The 21,966-nt window shown below is 38.9% G+C and overlaps 1 protein-coding gene across 2 annotated transcripts in view; it reads left to right on the forward strand.

The window, feature by feature from the left end:
• The window catches only part of LOC147316114 (cGMP-dependent protein kinase 1-like), a 100,830-nt gene that overhangs the window by 18,645 nt on the left and 60,219 nt on the right, over positions 1-21,966 (forward strand). For both annotated transcript variants that reach the window (XM_086259323.1, XM_086259321.1), the window contains exon 3: positions 19,339-19,452. In XM_086259323.1, coding sequence (XP_086115449.1) covers positions 19,339-19,452 — 114 coding nt within the window. The remainder of the gene's footprint in view (positions 1-19,338; positions 19,453-21,966) is intronic.

Raw genomic sequence — 21,966 nt, forward strand, 5'->3', positions numbered from 1 at the left:
TTCAGGGCATGTTCTACTGTGGCAGACCAGGACATGCTATAGAGATTTTATTTCAGGTGGCTTGGGAATGCCTCCCAAGGCATGTGAATTCCAGCCATTCAAATAGATGGATGGATGGATGGATGATAGATTGATTGACGGATTGATGGACTGATTGAATAACTGCTACCCCCTTCAGGGCTGTGTCCCTGTGCACCTCTGGACTGCTTCTGTCTGGATTGTTTCCTGGAAGCCCTTTTCTGACTAATTGCAGTAGTTGATTTGCCTTTTTACTACAGCTATAAAAGAGCTAACAGAGAGAAATATTAACTTATGTGTCAAACTTTCCCAGACTTGATGTGGAGGGTTTATCACTGGTGTTAAGATCCAGGTCTCCCACACAGCAAACAGTAGATCAAACAGCATTCTTCAATATGAAAGCCTGTTTCGTCCCTGCCTAAAGGAGTGAAATCTGAAGATTACTTGTAGTAGTCGTTGTTGGTGGGGTTTTTTTTACTTTGGCATTGCACATTATGAATTTGTCTCCAGGGTAAGCTTGGTGAGCTGTCCAAGGTGTATATGACCCCTCACACTGCAAAAGCGGAGACATGATCCAGTCTTGTTGCAGCCGTGGATAAAAGGTTAGGAAAATGGATTTATAGATTGACAGAGTACAATACTACTGTAATGTTCTTCGGCTTCTCAGAAAGAATATTTGCTGCAAACCTTACTTGTGATGCAGATTCTTATTCCATCGCTTGTGCTCACTCACAGTGAAGTTTTTTGGGCTGACAAAGCAATCATCGATTTCCACCCACTTACTCGAGTTGGCTCTCTCCGACTATCTTCACCAACACAGAATTCAGTTTGTAGGAGTTGCAAGTCCAGAAGTAAACCATAAAGAAAGCAGTTTAGATTTTTAGACATTTTATGGATGAAATCAATCAACACAACTGTTTTGGATTATTGATATCAGTTCAGTGTTACTGATAGAGCTAATTTTAATCACTTCATATACTTATGGGTAGCTTCAATAATAATATTGAGGATTTAGTAAGACGTTTTAGTAGAAGAACACATTGGCATAACGTGGAAAACTTTAAATATGACTACATCAGAGTTTTTATTTATGTACCGTACTCAAGTAAATGTATTTAGTTACATTTCACCGCTGGTGGTCTTGGAGTAATGCTGAGTGTGACAGGATAAGCTGTGTTTGTCGAGGTTCAGAATCAGGTTACAAAATGGGGCACCAGTAATCTGCTCTGCTACAGTGACAGAGTAATCCTTCCATCACCCCGAGACTAACACATGCACACACATGGGTGTCTCTGTGAGTACACACACATCCACACTGAAGCAGTATATAGAAAAGGCTCTCTCCGACTGTCAACCATATTGCCACCTGTGGATTGTATCACTCTCTAGTGTGTCATTGTTAACTCACCTACATGAAGAAGCCTGTGAGTTTAGGAAAGGCAGATTCATCAGTCGGTATTGGTAGAGTCAAGGTTCAGAGGACTTAGAGTAAAGGGTTTATTAAAAGTTTGGTTCACTGCAAACTTTTTTTTATTGATTCCCCTGAGTTAAAATTTATTTATTTGTTCTCCTTTTGATCTTTGATTGCTTTTGCCAATTACCCTCTGCCTCGACGTGGGAATTCCCAGTGGTTTTCTGCAAGGTACAAAGCAGTGTTACAAACCAGCTTTGTGTGTATTCTGTCTGTTTGTGAGCTTTAATGTTCTGTACGATAGAAGCAAATGGCAGTTTCTCAAAAAAAAGCCTAGTTTTAAACTTGAATACAAAGCATTTTTGTAGATTATCTAAGATGTTTTCAAAGTATTTTATCAGCCAAGGAGATTAGACAATTCACAGCTCATCAAATGCCATTTAATCTTTTAATAACCAGATAAAAATCTGTTCGTCCACCACTTTGGTCGAGAAAAATCTTAGTAAGTGCCACCCAACAGACAACAGGCACCATCTAAAAGTGTAAATACAAACAGAATCCAATGATCTGCAAAATATTTTAAACCCCACAATCAACCAATTACATCGAATGCTGGCAAATATGTGGCTGTGATATCAGTAATTTGTTTGAAGAAACTCTGACTGGGGTGCAAAAGGCTGTTAAAATTATGTAATAAAAACATAGAATACAAAAAAAGCACTTTAATTCGTAACATGACTGGATATTAAGAGTAAAAATAGTCTCCTGGAGAGGCTGAGTCTTTACTAGGGACAGAATATGGAGAAATCTCTGCACACAAGGTCCAAAGCTGAAATACAACACTGAACAGCCATGACCTTCAGGCAGCACTGCAATAAAAACAGAAATGATTTTGAAGTGAAAATCAATGCACGGGCTCTGGAACACTTCTAAAAACTATTGTCATTGAACACAATCACTGAATCCACCTGATCAACATCCAGAATTCAAGCCACCTTCACTGGCCCTGATCTGCTTTGAGCTCTAGCAGTAATAAACTGGGCTTTGTTCTGCATATTTAAACTGTCTGAAAAATTACAGAGAGCGCCTCCAACTTGGCTAACAAGAGGAGCACATGGGAACACAAGAACGAGTTATCCGCACATCTGCAAAGTCACCATTAATGCTGAACAATGGAGTCGCATGTGCTCCATCTCCTGTTTGTACAAATTTTAACTGCATTTTTTACTGTAATAAAATACTCTCTGTAAACTGGCCACACAGCAGTCCAGACAGATAACAGAGGTCTTCATCAGTCATGCAAAACCAAGAAAGACTAGGTTTGCATAGACTGATAAAGACCAAGATTTGCATTCCCTACAGGTTCCAGGTCAGGCAAAAATAAAAGTGGTTTCATGTTTTTAACCAGTCACAGTTTAAGAACCGGACATTTAGGTTGATTTCAGAAGTGTGCTGCCAGGCGGGAGAAAAAGAGGAAGACCCTAAAGACGATTCATGGATGTAGTGAAGAAGAACATGTGGAGGTTGGTGTGACAGAGGACGATGCTAAGGATAGGGTGAGATGGAGACGATCTGCTGTGGCAAACCCTAAAGGGAACAGCTAAAAGAAAAGGTGTGTATTACTTATGCAGTTTTCTAACAAAAGAGTTAAACAACAGACATAGGGAATACGTCACAGCCAGGCAGAGTGGAGAAAACTACTTATGTTACTCAGGCTGAGTTTTGATTCGACAACTTGTTAATTAACATTAAATTCTGAATAGCAGTGAGCCATGAAATTGATGCTATTGAGTCAGTTATTTTCTTTCTCTCTCAGTAATGGTGGTTTTTGGATTTGGTCATAAATTTTACAACACATAAAGGCCTCCATCTGTTATCCACTGAAAAAACCTTTGGTGCACCATGGCACCAGAAAAATAGGATCACATAAAGCAGCAATGGGAAAACATTTTTTTTCAAGGCTACACTGATTGGTGTCCTCAGATTCTAAATGCTGGCAGAAATTTGTTCAAGGAAGAGACAAGCCCCATGTTCCAACTTTTTTGAAACTTCAGGTGTTTTGCAAAACAGCAAAGTTTATGTCACGGCTGGAATGTTTGAGGAGCATGGACCCAAAAGCACATACACGAGGACTAAAGTTTAACAAAAAGCAAGCTGTTTATTTTGGCTGATAACTAGCCCAAAAACAAAAGCACAGACGAACAAAGGTGAAAAACTAAACATTAACCTAAACTGGGGAAAAACTAACGCAGGATATGGAAAAACTCTGTTGATAAACCTAAACATGACCAGAACATGAGAAAACTGAGACGAGAAAAACATGACATCCATGGAACATGAGGTGAACAGACGACCTGACACTGAACTGAGGGAGACAGAGGACTTAAATATACAGAACGGTAATGAGGGAAGTGAAAACACCTGGGGAAAAAGAGCTGATACAAATAAACCTTAACGCCACAGGGGAAGTACAACTAAACACACTGAACAAGGAACGCAAGACCTTTCAAAATAAAACAGGAAACATAATGGAAGGTAGACATGACAACACAAGTTTGACACAAGAGACAGACAGAGGGAGAGAGGGAGAGGAACATAGAGGAGAGAGACACAAGGGGAACCTACAAAAACAAGGAGGCATAGAAGAAACATAAACCAAACTCAACTATTCATTCACTCTCGCATTCACACACTGGTGGAGCTACGGTTGTAGCCACAGCTGCCCTGGGGCAGACTGACAGAAGCACAGATGAGCCTACCAGTAGGCAGTAGGGTAAAGTGTCTTGCCCAAGGACACAACAACCAGGATGTCAAGCCCGGGGATTGAACCGGCAACCTTCTGGTTACAGATGCGCTTCCCAACCCCCTAAGCCACGGTCACCCAAATAGCAGAACTTAACATTATCACATAAGTAATACACAATACAAAATAACTCAACTATGCCCTCACCTTAAGAATACCACATGAATTTAACATAATATTAACATGAGAAATCAACAATACAAACTAACACAAAATGCAGCCCCTGACAATTTATCTGTGGCAAAAGACATGGGGTCTTTGTAAAATAAAGCATATTTATCTTTGTACCATCACCCATGTCAGGTCTCAGGTTTTTATGCACGTGTACATGTGGCGATACAGTATGTGTAATTTGGTTAAGCATTTGTGTGTCTAACACCCAAATGAGACTTACAATGAATCCACATTAAATAGCTTGTGTCTCCTGTCTGGTGAAACGGCAAGCTACTGAAATGAGAGCATACCGTGGAAATGAAAAGGGCCCAGTATTGTAGCAGTTTGCATGCCATATTAATCTGTATTCCGCTGTCAGAGCTGTCTAATTAAGTCCAGTCTGCATAAAAGAAATGCTACAGTATATTCACACGGCAAGGATGCTAACTGCTAATTACAAGGCGGTGATTTGGTGTGTGAATATAGAATGATCATTGTCACTAACCCCTGCTTTCAATCAGCTTGTCAACATAGTTGCAATAATCTCAGTTTGATGAGTAGAAGAGTAGCAGGGATGGAACCAGGGCTATTATGTTTTAATGAAAACACAGAAGGGGGCTCCAGACAAGTGGATTTAACTGTCATATCTGAGCTCACATTTCCCATTATTACCGCTGAATAAAAGTAACTTTCAGTGTGAGACTGCAAGATTAAGAAAGTAGACATGTGGCATTACAGTATGTTCTTGCAGAATCTCCGTCTCCAAGGTAAAATGATGTAAAAAGGGTGAAACCAACTGTCCTCCATGTCATGCTGGCAACACACTTTTTAGTGGCTTTAGGCCTCTTAGTCGAATATAAAATTGCAGTGTAATTTTCAGCAAAAAATACTAAATGCACTCCAAATTATATTGTTATGTCCTGACATTTACAATGTACTTCTTCCGAATGCTTGAGGTGCAATATCCTCATGTGATTCAGTAACTATAATATACTCAAAAGCATCCAACTGGTCCTTAAATGTAGGTAACACAGAATAAGCAGGATTCAGCACTGGTGACTGGGGGATCTTTCACTTGGGGTAGAAGGTCTGAAATGTTTTAAAAACTTTTAGGTTCCTGCTCATGTTCAAAGATTTCTGTATGTTCAAAAACATACCTTATGTTTTCATATTTTTAGAGAAACAACCCCCCACCTAGTGCCAGTCTTTCTCCCCTGCTGTGCCTCTGTTTTCTCCTGCCTTCTTACATTCTCAACCAACTCTCTCTGCTCCCCCCTCTCCATTTGTCATTTCCTTTTGTTCTTCTTGTTGCAAAAATCGTGTAGGTTGTAGAGATGGACCGATCCGATATTACATATTACGATATTACGGTATACTGACCTAAATTACTGGATCGGATATCGGAGAAAAATAAAAAATGTAATCCGATCCATTAAATATCACGAAAGCACCTCACAAAACTTGCAACACGCTGTAACTCGCCTCAGAACGTTAGCACGTCGGGGCAGTATGCATCACGTGATAGAGCGGCTGTGGCATGCGGGACCTGTCGGTGGTCTGGATAGCATTTGGAGCTTCGCTAGCAACCCGGCATTTCATCTCCGACAAAGTTATCCCGAGAGAAGTAAAGCAAGTGTGTAAGTCCATCTCTGAATGTTTGTAAAGCATTCCTGCATTAAGCTTAACAAACGATATATGGAGCGACTGCCTCTTCTTGCTGCTACTTCAATCATGAAACTGCTTAACGATCAGCTGATCGGCTTTTCTGTCGCGAGTCCGTCTCTCTGGTTTGTTTTTGGCCCACTTTGCACCAGAAAGAGGAAACCAGCGGCTGAACAACAGCAGCACGTTTAAGCTTGATCAGCTATTGTTAGAATGTATTTAATATTACTTTCTACTCGAGGATCTTTTTCTACATAGCTGACGCTGGTAACTGTGCAGGGGCGGATCTAGCAAAGTTTAGCCAGGGGGGCCGATAGGGCATTAACAGGGAAAAGGGGGCACAAAGACATACTTTTCTTTCTTATTCTCATTTAAAATGTCTAGCTTTTAATAAATAATTATCTGACACCCAAAGTTTTAATTTGATGCAAAATAAATAGAAGTCCATTACTGTATATAGTAACTATTAAGTCTAATATATATACCCTAGTAAGCTATAGTACTTTTTCCTTTGGGAAGGTACCATCTGTGCAGTCTGCAATTTTGTTGAAGAAAGATGTTGAATCTATTTAATATTTCTTGAAAAATAATTGATTTCTGTGCATTTTTTTTTCACACTGCATCAAATTAAGGTTGGTTACGTCGATTAAGCATCATGAGGTGGAGCGTGAGGGGTGGTTCCCTATTTTTTATTTATTTATTTTTGTTGTTGCTGGGAGTTGGAACCCTATTAGTTAGGTTGCTTAATATTTATGCTAAGTACTCTTTAAAATACCAGAATAGGGAGGATGGTGTAGGTCTAAGTTTATTAGATTGATCAGTATTGCTGAACTATGAAATATTTTTTTTTGCATACAGGTATAACAGAATAGCTTTAGTGTAGTTGTTGTTTTAAACTTGAGTATGAACTTATACAAAATGCAGCAAGATATTAAAAAAAAACAGTTTTGTTGATTAAAAAACACTATATCGGATTCATATCGGTATCGGCAGATATCCAAATTTATGATATCGGTATCGGACATAAAAAAGTGGTATCGTGCCATCTCTAGTAGGTTGTACCCAAATATGATCCAAATAGCAGTGCAAAGCTGTTAACTAATGCATCATGAAGGTGATGAATAAAAATGAAGGTGAACTGAGTGTACTTCAGCCTCAACAGCTGCGAGTTAGTCAGCAGAGCTTTGATTTAACTTTACTTGAAATTTCTTTTTACCTATTTAGCTAATTTCAAGAGAACGGAGAACAAGGAAGTCTTGAAGTAAAACACCTTATGCAACTAGATTTGTGATTTTCAAAGCGTCTCAAATCAGGGCTGATTTTGGCATCACCTCCTACAACAACAGCATTAGTGGATTGCTATCTGCAATCTCCACCCTCCGCTTTCAAAGCTAAGGCTTCCAAAGCTGCAGAAGGAAACCGCAGCACGAGTTTGCTGAAAGAAGGCTGATAATAATCAACACGCGTCGTTTGTGTCGATGATGTAGTTTCCAAAGAAGGCTGTAGGATTCAGGGCAAGCTTTTTAGACGTGACAGCTGGAGGCAATGACAGAGAGAGGGCAGTTGACAGGCTGTTTAAAGGTGTTGTCAGAGTTGAACTGTATTAAAGATTTACTGCACATTTCTAGCTTACAGCATGGTAGAAAGAAATTCTAGCAATATTTAATAAGCTGTATTCCTCATGTAAGGCGTCATGCTTGACTTTAATATTGCTTTTTGAAATCTGTAGAATAAAATCGGAAAGAAATATACATCCAAGAGTCAAAATGTTTGAAATGGTGGCACAGTGGTGTGGTGTGATGGCAGGTTGGTTCTCATGTGTGGGTTCCCCGCAGATACTCAGAGTATCTTTCACTCTTTCACAGTTCAAACACATGGATTTTAGATTCTTGGTGATTCTAAATTTGTCGCCAGTGTGACCGCCTCTCTATGTTAGCTCTGTGAAATACTGGTGACCTCTTTAGGGTATACCCCACCTCTCGCACTATGACAGCTGGGATAGGTTTGATCCCCCACCTTGACCCTGAACAACTATCTTATATAATGCCTCTCTGACCAGCATGAGGAATGAAAGTAGACAAGTGAGCAAGCAAGAAAAAGAAAGGGAAAACTTTATCTCTAAATTGCCCGCAGTTTGTGGTTAAGAAAAAAAAACCCCTTTGCCAACATACAACCAAAAGCTGATGGTGTAGCAGGTTTGAAATACTTCCAAAGTACTGAACATTTCTTCAGCGTATAAGATATTTTAGCTGTCCTGATACCCTTATACTGCCAGCCATTCACAGTTTCTTCAGCTACAACCTCTTTTATTTAGCTTCAGGATGCGATTGGAGTGGATCCCAGCAGGATCTATTTGGCCACATGTTAGTAAGGTCAAGCATAAAGCTTCAGCCAAGCTGCAAAAAACAAGGCATAGAGTCTGGACCCCTATAAATACCACTGAGGATCGCTAAGTGCTTTGCAATCTTCTCTCATTACATACTTATTTTAATACGTTTCCACAGGTGGTTGTGATATCATTAGATAAATCCACTCCCTGTCTATGTGATGGCATTAGTATTGAGTAAATTTTCATAATTAGGTAAATATTAGGCCCTAAAGAGGGGCATATGTGGGGATGGGACTGGTCTGATTGACAAGCCTTTTTTTTCCCCTTTCCTTTCGCATGTTTTCATTAGATCAGTTGTGATGTAATGACAGTTGTTATCTTTTGTGAGTGGAATAGGCAGAGAGAATTTTGATGCTTGTTAGCATGTTTAATGAATTCTCTGTTTACCAAAATTATGTTGTACTTTTCAAAGCTGGACTATCAACTCTTCAGACCATTCTAATATTATTATTTCTTTTTATGTTTTTTTAAATGTTTGTTTATTCTCATACTGGATTCAAACCAATTTCAGTTGAGTTATTTTCCAATTTAGATTTATTTATGTAGCACCAGATCTCAACAACAAAAAGAGAAACCATACAGTTTGACATTGTTAGCTATTTCCGAGTCCAAAACTCCTATCACTTTTTAAAATCAAACAAACTCTGAGGCACTACCTAGAAATTGTTTCACCTCCAGTACAATGACCAGTGTGGCTGTTATCTCACGTGTTACAATAAAGTTTAATGTCCAGGCATGCGTGAAAAAAAATATTTACATTTAGCAAAGTTACAATTCAGCAGGAAATTAGCTAGTTTAGCTAATTTAGCTAAGCTAGTTTTGACTTAGAATGATAAAAAATGTTCTGACGGAAGAATTTGTAAAAAAAGCAAAAGCAAAACTAAAATGTACAGCTCTACTACGACTGACATAAAGAAAGATGAAAGGCTAATAAACAGCAATGTTTGGAGGGCTGTTGTAGTAAGTAAACGTCTTTCCTGTGGTTAGGCTAATATAAATACATTAGCATGTAGGTTTTGATCCCAAGCTTAATGTCGAAGTGAAGTGTTCTTTTCTGAAGACATCAAATAAATATTTTGTATCCAGGACACTGTGAGTACATGTGCTATAGTCAACAACAGGCCTTTAAAAACTTTACTTAAGGATGTGTCACAAATGAACAGTGCAGATAAATTCTATTATTATTTATTCTGTTAAATAAAACAACACACAGAGGATTAAAAAAAACATTAAAACAGTCTCAATCATCAGATTTTTGGATCCAGAAACAGGGTTGATGTGTCATCACTTGACAAGTGGCTAGAGAAATAACAATCCACATGTCACCATATGAGCAAGAAGGCCTAGTTGGCAATAATGGAGAGATTAAATTTTTATTTATTTATGTATTTTTTACCAGGGTAAAAGATAGAACCGGGCTACCTGACCAGTTTAAAGTGTCAATCCCCTACTTCTCTCCACTACTCAAATTGAATAGGTCCTGATTCCAACCAGAAAAAGGTTTCTATAGGGCTTGAAGCCCTATAGTAGAAACTCAATGTAAGAAAAGGAGGAGGTATGAGTCTGTCATCAGAAAAGAAAAAGCTGATCATGCACAGTAGTGAATAATAAAAAAAAAAAAAACCTTTGGAGTGCTGATTTTCTACTGTGAATCATGTGTTTAATATGTCTAAGCTGTTTTAACTGATAAACAGTACTGGAATTTCATTTTTAGGATATATTGTACAGGGGTGTGCGCAGACCTCTTGTACACTCTGTATCTACAGATAAGCCACAGTGTTAAACCCACCTGCCTACCTCCTGCTGCCAAAACAGCTGGCACTGACACAGGATATCTGAGTATGTCCTGTGGTGTCTGGCAACGAGGTGATGGCACCGGTTCTTTTGGGTTCGATGGGTTGTGGGCTGAATCAGGCTTGAGCTGGTCCATTCTGCAGATTATCGGCTGGATTGGGATCTCATGAATTTGATGGATGAACAGCTGGAGCCTTTTATCGTGTTTCTCTAGTCACATTGTCCTGCCGGGTGAGGCTGCTGCCATCGGGAAATGTGTTTGGCATGAGGCTGTTCTGGTATGCAACAAGGCTGACAGGTGGATGTACCTGACAAAGTAGCATCCAAACATTTTCCAGCATTGTGGAACCTGTGGTTGCAGCTTGCTCATTAATCAGAATACAGCACTACAACATCACCAGGTGGAAGGCACAGTTAACCACTCATTTTTTGAAAAACATCTTAACATTTACAAAAACAGCATCTTTCTTTCTACCTCCTGCATTGTTGTTTTTGGCACTCGCTCTGTATCATCCCGTTGCTTGTATTCTTTCAGCGACAGTTATACACGCAGCGATTTTCCGAAACAAAGCTTACGCTTGTTATTTCTTTTGAGCGTGAAACTAGTTTTTTTCTTTCTTTCTGAGCCTTCCTCTCAAATTATTAACACAGCTCTTGCTCTTCTTTTTCTCTTCGCCTGGCTTTGTTTGTTTTCGCTCTTGGCTTACATCCATATTTCATTCTATTTTATTTTTTAACTGGGGGAGAAAAATAATGCATGACTTGACACGACTGCTGCAGAACAGCTAGTCAAAAATTACTGAACCTGACTGCATTATTCAGCTCGGTAATCAGGAGGAATTTACTTTTAATTAGGCCTGCTATTAATTAGCTTTTAAAGCAAACACAATAACTTTAACTTGTAGCTTTTTCTCTTGGAACAGAGCTTTAGTAATGAAGTCCATTTCTTGCATTTCTCTATTTTCCGATTGATTTTTTTGTCTTATTTTTCACAAGAAGGCATTTGGTGTTTTTTTTTTTTTAAGATTTCAGGATACGGGCTTAAAGTAAAATAAATAAATAAAAAAACCAAGGTGAAAATAAATAACTCAGAGCTGACGCACTACTAAAGGCTACCATTTCAGGCCGTTTCAGTGAACTGCAAATTATGAACTTTTTCCAAATAGAAAGCAGATGGTGATGTCTTTTAAAAACCTGGAATTTTCTAAACCTCTTTCATTCTCTGTTGAATACATCCCAAGCTTGACCAAAAAAGAGAGCTTTTCGCTTTAGTCCTGTTTCTCCCGCGGCTGTTTCTTTACCAGACCATTAAAACCGTCAGGCACATGGTGGCTGTTTTTCATTATTGCCCAGCTGAAGACCGAAGTGACAACTTGAGTGTTGTACCACCTGAAACTAGTCTTAGTGCTCCTCCATTGCTCTAATGGACAGGCAAGCACTGTGTAATTTGACCCATAAGCAAAGCCGGAAGAACAAGGCCCATCATGACAGGATGGTGGTTGTATGCTGTTTTCACTGGGATTTGAACTCCCTCACATCCTGTTTCTTAATGTCCGCTCTGCGTGGCTTGAAAAAAAAAAAAAGTCAAGCGGTATCCTGCGCCTGACCCCTGAAACTCAACGTTATTTTTGTCCTCGGTGTGAAAAACTCCATGTGAAAACAATCACATGTTCATTTTCTTCAGTGTCCTCGAGTAAATGCTGTAATAGAGAAGTGTGTGCGATGTGTTTTCTACAGGTGCACAGGCAAGTCAGCTTATTACAGAAATGCATTTATCTTTCGCCAAAAGACACATTTCTTAATATAAATGGTCTATAATTTGGTCAGATATTTTTGCAGACCACAGGGGACAATTTAAATCACTCCTGTTAGAGGGTTCGTAGGAGCACATTCATGCTGTGTTTTTTTTTCTTTTTTTATCTGTGAGGTCTTCGTCACCAGAGTGAGATAAAGTCAGTCTAAAAGATGGGGCACCTTTTTAATTTGAAAAGCAGCCAGAATCCCATCTGATCTTGAGCCAGAGGGAAGTGTGCTCCTAGGTCTGTCCTCATGCCCTGCTATGTGGAGCGCACTGCTGTGTGCATTCAAATGAACAACCATTACCACAGCTACAGAGCCTTAAGGGAAGAAGACATGCTGCGATAAATCGATTGTTGTGCTCAAAGTAAGTTTAAAATGATGATCCAAATGCTGATCTGAGACAAGAAGGTAAGAAAAAAAGGGCTGAAATAAAAAATGTCCAGATTTGCCAGAAGAAAAAAGAAAAATATGCACATAAACACCCCAGACTGAATAAACATGTCCAAGCTGAACTAGTTTAGGGTTTGGAAAGCAGAGTTTTCGTAAACCGATCAAAAGAAAAATTGCACTCTGGATTCAGCCTTCCCTAATTGCACTGGTCGTTCCAAAATTGGCAGCTTCCAAGCCAAACAGGTCCTCTGCTGCAGAGAGTTTCTTTGTAATAAACATAATTAAGAGCGAGACAAAAAGACAACAAGATATCAATTTGCAGGAAGCTGATTAAACTTGTGCCAAACAGAAACAGAGATCTGTTGAAGAAGACGGGCGAAGCACATATTTGCCACTTTTACGCGCTGTGCTGCTCCGATTAATTTCGTTAGCACGTGTAAATGCCAGACCGTATTAAATCAGCTCCCATGTAAACAGCTGACTCGAAATCAATGGTTTCAGTCGCATAGTTCAAGTAAGAAAAGTCAAGCAAATGTCCAACAGATGTAAAAACAGCAAAATTAATGATAAAAAAAAAACTTCTGCGATGTGCAAAGGGACACGAAGAGACATGCATGGAAGGAGGCTGAAAAGCAGACTTGCTGACGTCTAACAAGGAAAAAGAGGATATAAATAAAAACACACACACACGGAAACTGGTTAACAAGCTCAAACAGGAAGTTACTGTAACAGAGAGAGAGACACAACATAAACATAAATAAATGGAGATGCAGATAAGAAAGCACAGACAACACTCGGGGGAAACCTAATGATAGTTAACTCATTGTCCACTCATGCCATATTTGATTGCCTTTCCACACAGCACACTGGATCAATGAATGTCAACAAGTATGTTGACATTGTGGAGTACCACATTGATATGATATTGCCAGTCTGGTGGGAGAGTGTATTTGCATGTGGTGTTATTTGATTGAGGTTTGAGTAGCACTTGCATGAGAAAGGTGAATTTCAAGTGTATTTGGAGCTGCTGTGAAAGAGCAGTGTGATAAGACAAGTTTTTACTACGCACAAATGCAGGGAGTTAGCTGGACAGTGTGCTTGTCTGTGCACACTGGGATGCAAGGGGCCCCTTGGAACGAAAGGTTTCTTAGAATAAATCATTTGTGTATTTCCAATAAATGAATAATTGAATTACTTAATTTTGTAGCAAGTCCCTCACAGCCTCACTTATTGAGCTGTCCAAAATAAACGCTGTGTTTCACTGCTCATCCTTCTCAGGAATTAATTACATGGTTCTTCACAGGAAATTATTAGATTTATCCTTAGTGGAGGTTTTGCTACCTGACGTATGCTTGTCTTTGTCCTTACATGCACTACTCAATAAAAGACGTGCACACAGATTGCCCATATTTGCACTTAATAAAGTTCTGTGTCTTACATCCTTTTATTCAGAGCACTAGTTATCTGTACAGGTGCACCTATTACATCATTTTCTCTCTATACACGTCTGCAGACACTTTCTTTGTTTGCACTCCAGCACAGAGTGTCTTCCCACTGAACTCCATTAGCCTCCTCTACTGCTGATGGATCAAAAACCAGGGGATTTTTCTTCACGTATTGTCGTGTGGCAAGGCTCAATAGATACTTTAAAAGGTGTGTGCGGTTAATAACAGACAGATCCCTCCTTCGCTCAGAGACCAAGATAAGCTGATATGATAAGATAGAGGTAACAAACACAGTGTTGCCTTTGGTCTTCCCTTACGTTTCTCAAATTCGAAAGACATGGCAGCTGCTGTGAAACTATTAGCAGTTTTCTTCTAAAGTATTCCTCTTCCATTTTCTTATCTCTGACACCCAGGTATAATAAGGGCTTAGGAGTTTTGAGAGGTGACAAGTCATCGTTACCTCAGCACAGTTCACTGATTAGTCTGGCACAGTTTTGTTAAGCTCGGTTGATCCTCAGTGGCTTTATTCCAGACGTAACTCTTACACAGAAACAAGCACATTATTTGTGGTCTTTATAGACTTTGTAGGGCTAGATTGACACTACAAACACTTATTTCAGCCAAATTAAGTTAATAAATGTTTACTGCGAGTTTCTAAGTTCGTGGGATGAATCCTCAATTCTCCAGGGTTTTTTTTGAAGGTCTTTCAAAGTTTTTCTTCGGCCATTGGCTGCTTTTGCACTCATTTTTAGCCCAGTCCCTATAAGTGACCATTTTCAGAGGAATGTTTTACGTTTTTCAAGCCACTTAACACCGACCTATGACTCATTCAGGCATTAGAAAGGCACTTAAATTGAGGGTAAACTATTGCTGTGATGACGCATAACAGAAAAAAATGTATCTTTATGCATTTTCTTTCCAGTTCTTTAGGTTAATTTAAAAAAATGCCAAATATAGCACAGTATGACTGACATAAACTATTTTTGTACCATTTCTTGAGATATTAGACAAAAACTTGGCATGGTGTGCAGTATGTCCTCAACAAATGTAAGGAAATTGGACAAGTGGAGGACAAAAGAAGCAATGGGAGACCTAAACACTACAGACCTAAAACTCTACAACAAATTAAAAGTAGCTGTATTTCATGTCCTTAAGAAATAGGGGGAAAAAATTGAGTCTGGCTGTCAGTAAGATGTTCTTAAGGAAACAGAGAGAGCAGGATGAGGTTTGCCCAGTTACATAAGAACTGGACTGAAATCAGTGGCAGCAGGTCTGATGGAGTGACAAATCCAAATTTGAACATTTTCAGAAGAAAGGTACAACAGTGAGTGTGTAAAGCATCTGTAAAATGCAATGCTGTATGTCAGCTCTGGGCTGCATTTTGTCAAAAATTATCGAGTTGTGTAGAAAAGTACCATCAGAATTTGGATCTGCCATGCAATACTATCTGGAAATGGCTTCATTTACAAGTATGACAGTGATCCCAAACACACTGCCCCTGCAGTAAGTGCATACCTGGATAGAAAAAACACACAACACTATCAGTCATGGATTGGGGTCAAAGGAGCTTGCAAAGAAAAGCGTCTGGACTTCTTTAAGTTGCTTGAAGATGTTTCACCTCTCATCCAAGAAGCTTCTTCAGTTCTAAGGTCAAATGGTGGGGAGTCCCAGATTTAAACCTAGTGGGAGTGTCCCCCCACAGAGGGACAAAAGGACCCCCTGATGGTGTGAAACTGGGTGTGGGTCCCAATCAGCCAGGGTTTCAGGTGAGCTCTTTGTGAAACCTGGCCCCACCTTATCATGCGAATTCCTGAGGTCAGTCATGGATTGGCTTTCCCAAAGCCCAGGCCTCAGTATTATTGAAGAAGTGTGGGATCATCTTTATTGGGAACAGAATAAATGGCAGCCAACATCGAAAGAAGAGCTCTGAATGTCCTTTAAGAAGCCTTGAGTACTATTCTTGAAGACTTTGTAAGAAATTTCACTTGCCTGTGAAAAACACTTACCTAATGGAATTCAGACTGGTTGAAGAATAAAGGTTGTGATACCAAATACTTTTCTTTCGAGCTTGTTAGAATCGCACAAACTCAGATTTTGCCAGTGTTTGAGTAAATCGCTACAGCTATTTCCTGTTTTCCTACTAAAATATAAAGAAACGAGCAGTGGCTCTAGAGTTTTGCACAGTACTTTAGAAGCAGTCGTTTCTTTCATGTGTGCTAACTGGGGAGCACAGTTATCACTATCACTGTCACTTCACACTCTCACAAAAAGGAGATTCTGGGGTCAAAACAGGTTTTTTATTCTCTCTCTTGGTGCTCCAGTCCAAACACATGCATGCTAGGTTGATTGTGTGTTTCTGTATCTCACCTCTTGCCCATGTCAGCTGGAATAGGCGCCAGCCGCTCCGCGACCCTGAATTTAGATAGGTAGCTAAGGAAATGAGTAGATGTGTGCTGAGAATCAGATTTCAAAAGTCTGGCAGTGAGCAACATTACTTTGACACCATTTGTACAAAACATTTTTAAGCAAATCCAAGCAATTTTTTGATCAGGCAGTCGGCTTAATATCAAAAATTGTGCCTGCTACTCTCTGTGAAATTCACAGTTTATACATTTAGGAAAATGAGAAGTACAGGAAGTAGATCATGAATTCACTCTGAAAAAGAAACTCTGCACATTTGTTTTTCAGTCAGTCTAAGAATCCTCTTATGAATTCTTAAGCTGCTTATAATGAAGCATTGCACTGTTAAAAAATATAAATGTGGCTTTAAAAGCAAGATGTCATTTTTTTCCCCCCATTTCGAGCTGTTTCTTCTTTTGAATGGAAAACAAGGAGGGTGCTACTGCAAGCTCTGACTGAAAAAATAAGGCTGTTAAACAGGGACACTGGAAATAGCAGGGGAGCAGGCATTAAGATGGTGACACATTTTAAGAGCTAAAGATTTTCTCTCCGTGTAGTTTCATGCTGGGTGTTAATGGTTAATGTATTGTTAGCCATAGTGAAAAAGTGTGCTATAGTACCAATAAGACAGGAATAAGTACAAAATGAAAATAAGAATGAGCCCTGGAATAATGAGAGGTGTTTTTTGAGGCCTTTTGTCAAATGCGGTCATGGCCCGCTAACAAGATAACGTGTCAAATGGTTATCTTTGTGCTTGCTCTCATCGTCATGCTGTATTTCATCAGTTGCCTAGAGCAGACTTTAGATGTTTTCTCTGGGCTTTTGCTCTGTGAATCAGAGTTATGGTCCTGCTGGAATGCTGAGTTTTTTCAGGAAAACATACATCCTTGATGAGGCTTGTCTAAACACAGAAGCAGGAGCAAACCCCTCCAGTCACAGAGGCACAGAGTCTCTTACAGTGCGAAAGAAAAATGTGTTCACTTATCTGAAGCTGGTAGTTATGTCTCCTGTTGTCTAGAAATCTTTATTTGATACAGTTAAAGCAATAGGGTGCTATTAATTTTCATGATAATGTTAGTTTAAAACATGCATTTGTTTTGTAATATACAGCATTTGGCATTTTATGTAAGTTACTTCCTGTTTTATTTTAAAATGCATGACAATTCAGTCATTGCTCTGTGCATATATACTCCCCTGCTTCGCTTTTTATCATGTGCAGTTGAATGTTCCAGTTAGCTACAAGTTTATGAGTGTTCTTTGTGAATTAATATATATAGTTTTTTTTTCATATTTTCAGACTTTCTTCAAATGTGGACATATGGTTTTGCACTTTTACCTTCCCCAACAATACTTTTTTAAATTAAGTGGCTAGAAAAATCTGAAGCTCACTGGTGTCACTCGAACTGGTCTCTTAAACAGGACCTACTAAGGAGCTACTGAGTGAAGGGTTGGGTCATGGAGTAATGGTGTAGATCAGAGTGCTGACACTTAAATAATGCTGTTTATACACCATGAAAAATGTCTTGGACATTGGAAATGTAGTGTTCCTGTGTTTTGGACCCAATGTTTTGTGGGGTGTTTTCTTGCCTCTGAATTTTGGTTTATTATTACCATTTTATATTTTGGTTGTACTCTATTAGTTAATGTTTGGAATTCCTGGTTTTTAGGGGTGTCTTTTCTTTTGTATACATAATATGCCTCTATGCTTTGCCTTGTTACTTTTGTATCCTGAGTTTTGTTGTTATTTATGTTTCTTTTTACTCAGAGTTAATCTAGCCTCCTTGTATCTTGTCACCTACTCTTTGTGTAAGTGTTAGGTATAGAAAGTTTCCCTTTTATGTTACTTCCTGTGTTATTTTACCACTCTCTTGTGTCTAGTATTTAGTTTTTCTCCTCCTGTCTTGTTCTTGATTTTTTTCAGCAGTGTCTTGTTACCCTGATGATTCCACTTCCTTTTATTGCCTCATGTGTGTATTAAATAGCCCGACTTTGCTTTTTTCTGAGCGACTCTGTCATTCTTGTGCGAACCTGCAATTTCTCTGTTATTTTGCCTTACAATCTTTGTACTCTTTGAACTCTTTTGTACTACAATTAACCGCCATTATCTTGCCTGTTTTTGAGTCCTTGTGTTTTGGTCTTTTTGTCCTGTGAACTGTGATAGTGAAGTGACTTTGTGGGTCTTTCCATGAAGCCTGTGCCACTCATGTAGAAAAGTATGTGTTCACAGAAAACTACCAAATCCAAATTTTTTTTGCATGCAGCCAGCAAGCATTTTTCTCATTATTACTAAAACAAATCAATGCAAATAGTAGGAAGCAGAGCTACATTTAGCAAACCTTAGTGTAAACAGATCAAAAGGAATTCAGGAAACTGAAATCAATTTTTATTGCAACAGTTTAACCAAACCTCTGCATTTGAAATGAACTTGATAGAATCATGTTCATGGTCAATCTTTAACATGCTGGAGAATGAGACAATAGTGTGATTAGCAGTAACATCATGTTTGTTGATTAATTTCCTTTGCTCTGGCAGAACACTTGTTCACAGAACACAGTACTAAGCAAAACTACAGGATGAGATACAGTATACACCTAAAATTTAATAGAAAAACAGAAAGCTTTGTAGCCAACCATGCAACCATTGTTTAATTAACCATTAATCCTACTAGATGAGAGGTCAGATTTGGACAATGATCATACTAATCCTTACATACAGGATTATTTGTGATTCTGTTAGTGGTGGTAACATAAGCTGACAGGTTTGTAGAGTTTTTTGTTTTTGTTCATCCACAGGCTCTGGCATGAGTCCGGGAGTAGTTTGAGATGCATGCACTGCAAAATAATCATATTTTTTTTCTAGCCGAGTGAGCATTCAGCCTGGTTGCCCCTAAAAAATGTGATAAAAACCCTTAGACATCTATCAGCCACTCCATTTCATCACTGAATCGCTATTTGCAGCACATATTTAATGTAGTATTGGACTTACAGATTTGGGTAGTCAGGCAAGAAAATAAGTGTCAAATTTGAATATCATTGTTACTAATGGTTTATTTCCATTTTTGTGCATGTTTCAGATGGGAAGGTGGAGGTGACGAAGGAGAGCCTGAAGCTCTGCACCATGGGGCCAGGAAAGGTGTTTGGAGAGCTGGCTATTCTGTACAACTGCACCAGGACTGCTACTGTCAAGAGTGAGTCTCCACAGACACCCGTAAAAACAGCCAAAGTGCTTGAACGTGTCTGTGTTCAGTGTACACCTGTTGCCCAGGTGACAGATAATATCCCGTGTTCTCACACAAATACACGCATCTACACACATCCACTGAAATCTGTTTGCTTGTTCTAGAGGATTAGGGGTCTTTCTGCTTCCAGCTGTCATTCCTCTGTTGAAATATAGACAGGTATCACACTGTCACGATATGAATGAATGTTTGGAACACAGCAACAGCATTGTGCCTTGTTTACAGTGAAATATCAGCAGTGGGTTTTTTTCACAATACTCCAGTGAAGTTTCTTGTGAAGCAGGTGAAGTGAAATGTCAGGGTTTACCGAGCCTGCTCTTTCATGTGTCAAAGCTCCAGCTATGAGGGATGCACAGGGGGTGAGTAGGTGGTCTATCAGACTCGTGATTGAAATTTCAGTTTAAAAGAGTAAAGACTGGTGTCTGAGAGAAGACAGGATAGATGGTTTAATCACATTTGAGAATTAGTGTGTTATAAAAGTGTGTCAGGATGAATTGTGTGTTTAAGTAGGGTAGGAAACAGATTATTATAGATTATTAAAATTTGATTTGAGATCTTGTTATAAGTTGTATTTGAATGATGGACGTAGCCTCTGAGTCTGAAAAATGAACCCATTCCAGGAATTCCTTAAACCTTGATTCTTTCTCATGGCCAGCAGGGGGTGTATCTTCTTGGTACAAAAGGGTAACTTTGGATAGTGCCCAAACTTGATTCTCCCAACAATGTGCAGAGCTGAAGTGAAAAAGTACATTTGAGAAAACAACCCATCTGCTCACTTAGTCTATGACCTCAGTAAACAGTTTCCTAATGAGTTTCTCAGAAACAGTTTAAAGCCTAGACTAAAACAGGCAATAAAGTAGTGTATGCTGTCAGGCATGTTTTCTTAACTTTGACAAGGTGCTACTACATGAGCATGCAGTGTTCTCAGTTTCTGAGTCACTTCTTCACTTCTTACTCATGAGCTGTTCCTATGCACAGTCCTCCAATTTCAGAGGCCCAAAACTAAATCGACTGGCAAGCAGTTTAATGGCCTGGTGAGACCTGTTCCCTGATTATTACAAGACAAATCAAGAAGATAAAAGATTCGGGAATTTATTCCAAGTGTTGAACTTGTATTTTGTATCTGTCCCCTGGAATTCTTAATTTATATGATATGAGGTCCAATAAGATGTCAATCCAAGTGAAGGAGACTGAAAACCCCAACAAACAACAAATAAGCTTTATCATTTGTCTTACCACTACTCTATCCAGCTGCTCAGATAAGCCTATCACAGTGAGAGAGTAAAATGTTAGGAGTGGCCAAATCAATATAATCATAAAAAGAATAAATGCACCTGGCAGCACAGTTACACTAAAGTCTAGAATACCCAGAAGACAATTAAAGTGGAGGATCACAGAATTCTTTCTATGGTTAAGGAAATTCGCTCAAAACATTGAGCCAAGTGAAGCATATTCTGGAGCATGGAGGTCTTTTAGTGTCAAAGACTACAACTAAAACATGCACATGAATGGAAATATACAAGGTTTAGAAGAAGACTTTTCCAGAAAACATCTTAAAGAGCCTACATAGTTCTGGAAAAACTTTGGATAGCTGAAACCATTTTTAACTTGTATCAGGCTGATGGGAAGAAAAAAGGAGAGAGAGAAACAACTCCTGATTTAAAGCATATCACGTTTTCTGTCAAAACTGGCGAAGACCATGTTATGTTATGTATGGCTGGTAGTGGAAGCTGATGACTAGCATTTATTGATGATATGACTGAAGTAGCAGGGTAATTTTGAAGTGTACAGGACTATACTCTCTTTTCAGATATAGCTGCAAAACTGATCAGACTTTGCTTCACAGCAGATATGGTTAATGACCCAAGGCACATTCTAAAAGCAACCCAAGAGTTTCTCAAGGCAAAGGAAACAGGCTGATAAAGAGCTTAATTTGTCATGGAATAATAAGGGAACAGGCCTCACTTAGCCATGAAACTGCTTGTCAGTCAATTTTGCAATTACCTTTGAGCCTCTGAAAATACGGGACTATGCATAAAAATGTCTGTAATTCTTAAGCGGTTAACACGACAATTTTATTAAACCCCTTGAATTAAAGCTGAAGGTCTACACTTCAATCAGATCCTGAAAGTTTGATTTAAAAGCCATAATGGTGGAAGCAAAATTACAAGTTTCCAAACGAACCTAACTGTATTTACCGTTTATGGGCCTGGTAGTTAAAGTTAGCGTCCACATAAAGACGGTTTAAATTTAAATAAATAAATGTAAGACAGTGTATAGTTGCTTTATCTAGCAAAAAGGAATATAGTGTATTATTGCTCAGATATGGTAAATCATTTTATTTACCTTGAAAATGCAGTAATTGTAGTAATTGCAGGCTAGCTGATGTTTCCCTGTGCATTTATTTATGAATGAATGAATGAATACAAGGGTTTACTCAGGCTTGTACTTGAGAGTTCAAGT

This window comes from Aulonocara sp. 'chitande type north' Nkhata Bay, linkage group LG13, assembly GCF_057382095.1.
Source record: "Aulonocara sp. 'chitande type north' Nkhata Bay isolate Kocher_YH1m ecotype deep benthic linkage group LG13, A_spYH_male_GT1.1, whole genome shotgun sequence".
NCBI lineage: Eukaryota > Metazoa > Chordata > Actinopteri > Cichliformes > Cichlidae > Aulonocara > Aulonocara sp. 'chitande type north' Nkhata Bay.